Raw genomic sequence first — 8,185 nt, forward strand, 5'->3', positions numbered from 1 at the left:
TGTATCCCAGGCTGGCCTTGAACTCAGTCTTCATTGATCTTCTCAAATTCTGAGATTACAATTATGTGCCGTCATCCTTGTCTAGATAACAAAAATGATTTGAAGCTGTAGCAATCACAGATTCAAGAAAAATATGGAATATACCTAAGTCTGGTCAAACATACTTCTTAATAGATGATCATAGCAAGTACCATCATTAAAATTATATTTCAGTAGAAAGATGGGTAGATGGATAGATAGATAGATAGATAGATAGATAGATAGATAGATAGATAGACAGACAGACAGAAAGATAGATAGGCAGGCACAGGTAGACAGGACCTTGCTGCGACCCTCCCTCAAGTGATTTTGGAGCATCGCAAGCAGGGCTGTGCAGGAGCCCAGCAGCACCAGAAAACACATGAGAGTGACCAAGCCAGTGTTAGACACCATCAGAAGATGATAGATAGACAGACGGATGGATGGATAGATAGATAGATAGATAGATAGATAGATAGATAGATAGATAGATAGATGGATGGATGGATGGATGGATGGATGGATGGATGGATGGATGGATGGATGGATGGATACATAGATAGATAGATACATAGATACATAGATAGATAGATAGATAGATAGATAGATAGATAGATAGATAGATAGATAGATAGATAGATGTAGATATGGATATGGATATGGATACAGAGGGAGATAGAAGCAGATAGTATATGACATTGTATATGACACTAAGCATGCACAGTTGAGAGATAGCAGTTAGACTCTTATACAGTAAGCAAGTCAAATAAATTTCATCCCACCTCATGCAAATCATTTCAAAAACAAGAAGACAACCTATACATAGAGGATCCTATGCCTGTCATGTCAAATGGCAATGGACAGATGGCCAGTCAACCCACTGTTCTTAACTCCAACCACTGTCAATACACATTGGGATACTTGATCTGTATTGATCTATTTTTGAAAATGATAAGCAGTGATTTCAACAAAAAAAAATCAAAAGAAGGTGTCAGTCTTTTGACAATTGCTTTATCATTTTGCTCTACTAATCAAATCATATAGAAAAATACATTTCCCATCTAGAAGAAAGACATAATAAACTTTTGATTAGTAATTTGTTCTGAAGTGCAACATTCCATCTTGGAGGGAAGCTCATTAAAACTCAGGAATCTCTAAAGGTTAATCTATTAAGATTTGGAAGTGAACAACCCAGAAGTCTCAAGATGTCCTTGAAATTTAAAAGGATTTCAAGGCCCATGCCTCCTGAAGGTTACATAGCAGTGAAAACTGCTGAGTAAAGGAAACTCTTCAACTTGTCAAGCTGCATGCCGGTCATGCAGAGGACCCTGGGTCCTAGCTTTCATTAGTCATCCCCTATGCTTGAAGAGTTTTCAGTAATGTGTCTGCCTTTGAGTTGTCCAAACTTTTGTCAGTAATGCAATAGATGCAACATAAATTGGATTTCAGTGGTATCATTAATTTGGCCTGTCATCAGTTCCCTCTCTGAGGTAAAAGTGTTTGTTTACATCTCCCCACTAAAACTGTCATACAATATATATCATTCTGCCAAACAACTGTAAAACCTAACAGTTTCTAAGATTATAAATCTCTTTAGATTCCTCAGCCTCATAAATTTCATTTCAAGTTCGGATCTGAATTAGGTAAGAAAATGATCATTTAATTTCCAGTCATCTGTGTTGCCACCAGTCAACTCAAATACATTAATTTTATAGTCTACCAGGGCAAACATTCTGAAAACAATAAATCAAATGCTTAAATACCCTCCTTAAAACATGTATTTATTGTGCTTTCTCTTTCTAATATTTATTGTGTATCTGAGAGAGGCAGGCACAAAAGATACCTACCAATCTAAGTCTCAAAATCATTACATCAAGATGACAACCATGAGCCAGGTGTGATAGTACATACTTCCAATCTCAGAATTTAGGGGACTGAGACAGAAAAATCATGGGTTGGAGAAAATCCTGGACCATATAGAAAGGCTTTGTCTCAAAAATAATGTCATGACTGGAGCAAGGATGGAATGGGAGAGCAATGAAAGAGATATCTTGATAGAGGAAGACATTACAGGGTAAGGGAGAAACCTGGTGCTAGGGAAATTCCCAGGAATCCACAAGGATGACGCCAGATTAGACTACTAGCAATAGTGGAGAGGGTGCCTGAACTGACCTACCCCGGTAATTAGATTAGTGAATACCCTAACTTCATCCAGTAACTGATGGAAGCAGATGCAGAGATCCACAACCAAGCACCAGGCCAAGCTCTGGGAGCCCATTTGAAGAGAGGGAAGGGGGATTATATGAGCAAAGGTGGTCAAGATCATGATGGGGAAATCTAGAGAGATAATAGAACCAAGTTCATAAGAACTCATGAACTTTAGACACAGCTGTAGAACCTGACTGGGACCAGACTAGGCCCTCTGCATATGGAAGACACTTGTGTAGCTTAGTCTGTTTGAAGGGACCCTGGAAGTGGGATTAGGATCTACCCTGGGGCATGAGTTGGCTTTTTGGAGCCTGTTACCTATGTTTGGATGCTTTGCTCGGTCTTGATGCAGGGGGGAGGGGCTTGGTCCTGCCTCAGCTGAATGCACCAGGCTTTGCTGACTCCCCATGGGAGGCCTTACCCTTTTGGAAGAGGAGATGGGGTGGGGTCTGGAGAGGAGGCTGTAGGGGGAGCAGGAGGAGGAGTGAGAGGGGGATCTATGGTTGGTATGTAAAATAAATTTTTAAAACTAAAAGTAATCATAGTAATAATGTCATCAAAGTTCATTGTACCTTGCCCAGGTGGATGATGACTCACCCGTATACATATGGGTAGCACTAATTGGACTCAAATGGTTACTATAAAAGGGAGGGTTTGAGAGGGAGAAGTGTTTAAGGGATCTTGGGAGAATTTGGAGGGATTTGGAATATGATTGTGATACACTATATACAAGGGTGAAATTTTCCAAGAAAAAGGTTCATAGCTGGTTTAGAAAGCTGAAGCATTTGTTCTTCTTTTTTTTCCTTTTTTTTCTTTATTAAGAAATTCTTTATTCATTTTACATACCAACCACAGATCCACCTCTCTTCCCTCCTCCTGCTCTCCCCTGCAACCTTCTCCCCTCAACTCACCCCCATCCCCTCCTCCAATAAGGTAAGGCCTCCCGTGGGGAGTCAGCAAAGTCTGGTACATTTAGTTGAGGCAGGACCATCATTTTCACATGTAGTGTCTGGGCCTGAGTAAATCAGAAAAGCACAGCAAAGAAAATCCAAAGTTTCTGAGCTTGAAGTGGAGCTGCTAAAGATACTTATGAACCTTCTCATACCACCCTCTGTTCAAGAACCAGAGAATGGAGCATCATCACAGCAGTCAACCTCCACTCTGGACAACCTGGCAGGCAGCTGAACTTGAAAGACATGTGTGAAAGAAACAGATGCATACATACCAGTTGCCTTAGTTACTACTTTTCTATTGCTGTGACAAAGCACCATGACCAAGGCGACTTATGAAAGAAAGCATTTAATTGAAGGCTTACAGTTCCAGATGGCCCATGATCATCATAGCAGGGACCAGGGAAGCAAACAAATAGGCATGATGTTGGAGCAGTAGCTGAGAGCTTCCCTCTGACCCACAAGTATGAGGCAGAAAGAGAGCTAAATGAGCATGTCATGAGCTTTTGAAACCTCAAAGCCTACATCCAGTGGCTCACCTCCTCCATCAAGGCCACACCACCTACCTATTCTTTCCCCAATGGTTCCATCAAACATTTAAACCTATGAGGGTCATTTTTACACAAACCACCTCACCAATGTTCTGGATGTTAGTCCCCTAAAGTCAATTCTTCTTCAATTCTCCATACTTCTGCCCCAAGTTCCCTAATCTTCATGTGTTCAGTTCAAGAATCACCCTCCCAATGTTCCTCATTCTCCAAACACCACCTACCTAGTCCAATGTAAAATGCCATATCTGTCTTTTCCAGGGAGACAACCTGAGACACAAAAAGAAGTTTTGAATATAATGTAGGATTTAGACTTAAAAGTGTAGAGACCTAGGTTCTATTCCAGAAATAAGCTGAGTACTTAAACAAAACAAGTTATTTAGTATCTCTAATCTGCAAATGACTCATCTTTAAAATTGATGATGGTAAATAATTCAAATAATATAGGGGGAACTAAAATAGATAATAAATATAAACAACTACATTCAATGCTTGACACACTGAGCTCCCACTGAAAGCAATGGTGATGATGATGATGATTGTGATGATGATGATGATGATGATGATGATGATGTCAATGAGGATATTAATAATGGTGGCAATGATGATGATGATAACAACTATGACTTTAAGAAACTGTGAGGTGAAAACTAACTTGCCCAAGGTAATTTTCTTTCTTCATTGACAACCATTCAGCTTCCTGAAATATACATATGATTGTACATTTATTTTAATCAACTGAAAAAAATTCTGTGATTTGTACCCAAGACATATCAGGAAAGGATCACCAGCTTCATTACTTGTGGGCATATTGAAGCCTAACCTAAAACATTCTTAGCATGGTAAGCATCATAGCCATCCTACAATGTGCTCTCTAAATTATATGACAATTGCTACTTTTTTTCCTAGAAGACACATAGCAGTTCTAGAATATTCTACTCATGTTTCAGACACCAGAAATTAACTATGGTTAAAAACAATTTTTAAGCAGCAGGCATGGAGATTTGTCTACTTTATGGACCTTCTGAATCATTTTTCAATTCCCCAAATCCTGGCTACTTGCTGAGTAGTCAATGCTCTGAGGGACCGAGAAAATCCTTCTGCCTCCGCCATAGCTTCTTCATGGCAGCAATCACTTCTTTATTTCTCAGGGTATAAATGGCAGGATTCAGCATGGGGGTGACCATTGTGTATAGCACAGAAACTGCTTTGTCCATGGGGAATGTCCTGAAAGGTCTTGCATAGATGTAGATGCAAGGAACAAAGATTATAGTCACCACAGCAATGTGAGAGGCACAAGTAGACAGGGCCTTGCTGCGACCCTCCCTCGAGTGACTTCGGAGCATCACAAGCAGGGCTGTATAGGAGCCCAGCAGCACCAGAAAACACATGAGAGTGACCAAACCATTGTTAGACACCATTAAAAGCTCTAAAACAAAGGTGTCGGTGCAGGCCAATTTGATTAGCTGTGGCACATCACAATAAAAATTGTCCAGCTTGTCAGGACCACAAAATGGCAGATGGATAGTAAGTCCAATTTGTACAATGGAGTGGATAAATCCCCCGACCCACGAGGCTGCCATGAAGAGCCCGCAGACTGTCTGGTTCATAATTAATGTGTAGCGTAGGGGCTGGGAAATGGCGATGTAACGGTCATATGCCATGACAGTCAGCAGGAATATCTTGATGCCTCCAATGAAGTGGAAAAAGAACAGCTGGGTCAGGCAGGCTCCAAAGGAAATAGTGGGGCTGTGTGAGAGCAAGTCAACCAGCATCCTGGGGGCCGTGATGGAAGAATAGCAGAAGTCCAAGAATGAAAGGTTGCCTAAGAGAAAATACATAGTTGTGTGCAAGCGTGGGTCTGAGGTCACTATGGCCACAATAAGAAGATTGCCAGTGACAGTCAAAAGATACACTGCTGAGAACACAGTGAAGAACAGGAACCGAAGCTCCCATACCTGAGTGAGCCCCAGGAGGACGAATGCTGCCACCTGGGAATGGTTTGTTGGGCTCATCTGCCTGGTATGACCTCGTAAGTGAGCCTGTCAAGGAAAATGGACATATTCCTTAAAAAAGCTACAAATTTCTCTAAAATAATTCTCTCTGTCCCTTCTGGGGCAAATGTCTACTATTTCATTTAACATAAGAATAGTATAAATGTAGATTCAGCAGATAAAAATATTTCCCACAAATCATGATGACTTGAGTTCAATTCCCAAAACCCACATAGGTTGAGGGGCTACTGCAAGTTGTCCTCTGATCTCCACACGTGCACAGTGCTATGTGTGCACCCACACTCATAGGCAAACACCCTAACACACACAGTCAGTCAACACACACAAACATCAATATATGTTTACATTTCAAAACATAGTATTATACTTGGTTCAACAGAGCACCAAGCACATGATCATTATACATTGCTGTTCAAACTTCAAGGGACTAAAAATCAGGGCAGCACTGATAATATTCCTGGCTTTGTAGAACTGAAAATAATAGGGCTTTGATTTAGAAAGCCTGATGAATCCCCAGATGCCAAACAATGCCCATGGGATGACACACTTATCATTTGTATCCTCAAACAACAAAAACCTAAAGTTGACATTGCACCCAGGAATAAACATCTGGTTGCCTTCTACGTATTTATTTTTTCATTAGACATCTGATCATAGAAAAGCATAATAGGAAAATATCTCCTGACTTGAATGTTGCTCTTTAAATGTGATTTTTCTTCTTTTCGATTTTTTTATAATAAATTTATTTATTTATTTTACAGCACGGCCACCATTTCCCATCCCTCCCTGCCTAGTAGCCCTTCTCCCCATTCTCCCTCTGTTTCCACCCCCAATTTACTCCTCCTTCTTTTCTGTTTAGGAAAGGGCAGGTCTCCTCTGAGTTTCAACAAGATATAGCTATCAAGTTACAGTAAGACTAAGCACCTCCCCATGTATTAAGGCTGGGCAAGGTGACCCAATATGAAGAGTAGGGTCCCAAACACCTGTAAAAGAGTTAGCAATAGGCCCTGCTCCCATTTTTAGGAGTCCCTCAAGAAGACCAAGCTACACAATTGTAACATATATGCAGAGAGCCTAGGTGAGTCCCATGCAGGCTCACTGGTCATCCGTTTTCAATTATTTAAAAATATATAAGCCTTCTTTTTTGTCTTAAAGATCATGTAACTTGGGGTTGAAGAGGACTGAAGGGGCGCTGAATATAAGAATAATGAAATAATCCATAACTGAAACATTTTGCCAGCGTTCTTTGTGCCATTTAAGATATCCATCCACCTTTTTCTTTGGAAAACACAATTTTTCATTTGAATGAGTTTATTATATAAAATGTTCCACAGGCTGTGGGGCAAGAGAAATGGCTTGGCGCTTAAGAGTGTTTGTTGTTCATGCAGAGGATCAAAGTTTGGTTCCTAGCACCAATATGACTGCTTACAACCTTCCTTAACTTCGGTTCCAGGGAATTAGATGCCCTCTCCTGACTACCCCCAAGAGCCAGGAAATCCCCAGGTGCATAGGCACACATGCAGACAAAACATTAATATGCATAAAATAAAATAAACAAACCTTAACATTTGTTTTAAGTTCTACAAAGTCACAAAATTTAGAGGAAAACGAATATTGGGTCCTAAAAAGAGAAAATATTTTTATTTTGTTATTGTATATGTAAGGATTCTGTCCTTAATTACATCACCAGCCTGGGACGGCATCCCAGCCTAAAAAGCAGGCTGGCCCTCTGTGCGCCCTCTTCTCTTTCTTCTCTCTTTCCTTTCGTCTGTCGTCTCTCTCTCTTTCTCTCTCTCTATCCCTCTCTCTCCCCTCCCCAATAAAGCTCTAAAAAGGTAACCATGGCTTGTGATTCTTCCAACCAGCACTCTCCTCTGTTGGCATGGCGGCCAGCCACAAGCGCTGCTGCTTAACCAACAGTATAAAAATTAGAAAACCATAAAAAGCAGAATTTCAATATGAAGGCATTTTTGCTATTGTCATTCATTTCATATGCATTATTAGGTTAGTGTGTGTGCAGAGTCCAGCTCCAACACCTTTCCTCAGATATCTTCTATTTTATCATGAACCCCTGTCAGTCAGCTGTAGGTTGTTTAATAGACTCATGAAGCTTAATACAAAAAATAAAAGAAAGTGGAAGGATGCTAAAGTCATAGTGAAGACAACAAGATAGAAAATGATGTTCTTCCACTTTTTAAAGGCAGACAAGAACTATTGTTTTCTCTACAATTAGATAAGAAGGCATATGAAAGAAGAGTTTCCAATCTTATGGCTTTGGGGAGCCCAGAAAAACTACAGGCCCTGGGAAAATGCAAGGGACTGTAACTAGAATATAAAACCTCTTCCCACAAGTTTGAGAATGCATGTTAATTCAAGGATATTATTCAAGGAATAACTTTTACTCATATGTGATACAGGAAGAGAAGGCTGTAATTGAAACTTCAGA

General features: G+C 40.3%; 1 protein-coding gene across 1 annotated transcript; it reads right to left on the reverse strand.

Annotated features, from left to right (window-relative positions):
- Positions 1 to 4,794: 4,794 nt before the first annotated feature.
- Positions 4,795 to 5,739, reverse strand: LOC128103910 (olfactory receptor 4D5). The gene has a single exon (XM_052728594.1). It carries the CDS (start codon positions 5,737 to 5,739, stop codon positions 4,795 to 4,797), a length of 945 nt encoding a protein of 314 aa, XP_052584554.1.
- Positions 5,740 to 8,185: the final 2,446 nt, after the last annotated feature.

The sequence above is a fragment of the Peromyscus californicus genome, unplaced genomic scaffold (genome assembly GCF_007827085.1).
Source record: "Peromyscus californicus insignis strain IS unplaced genomic scaffold, ASM782708v3 Scaffold_11__1_contigs__length_118956290, whole genome shotgun sequence".
Classification (NCBI taxonomy): domain Eukaryota; kingdom Metazoa; phylum Chordata; class Mammalia; order Rodentia; family Cricetidae; genus Peromyscus; species Peromyscus californicus.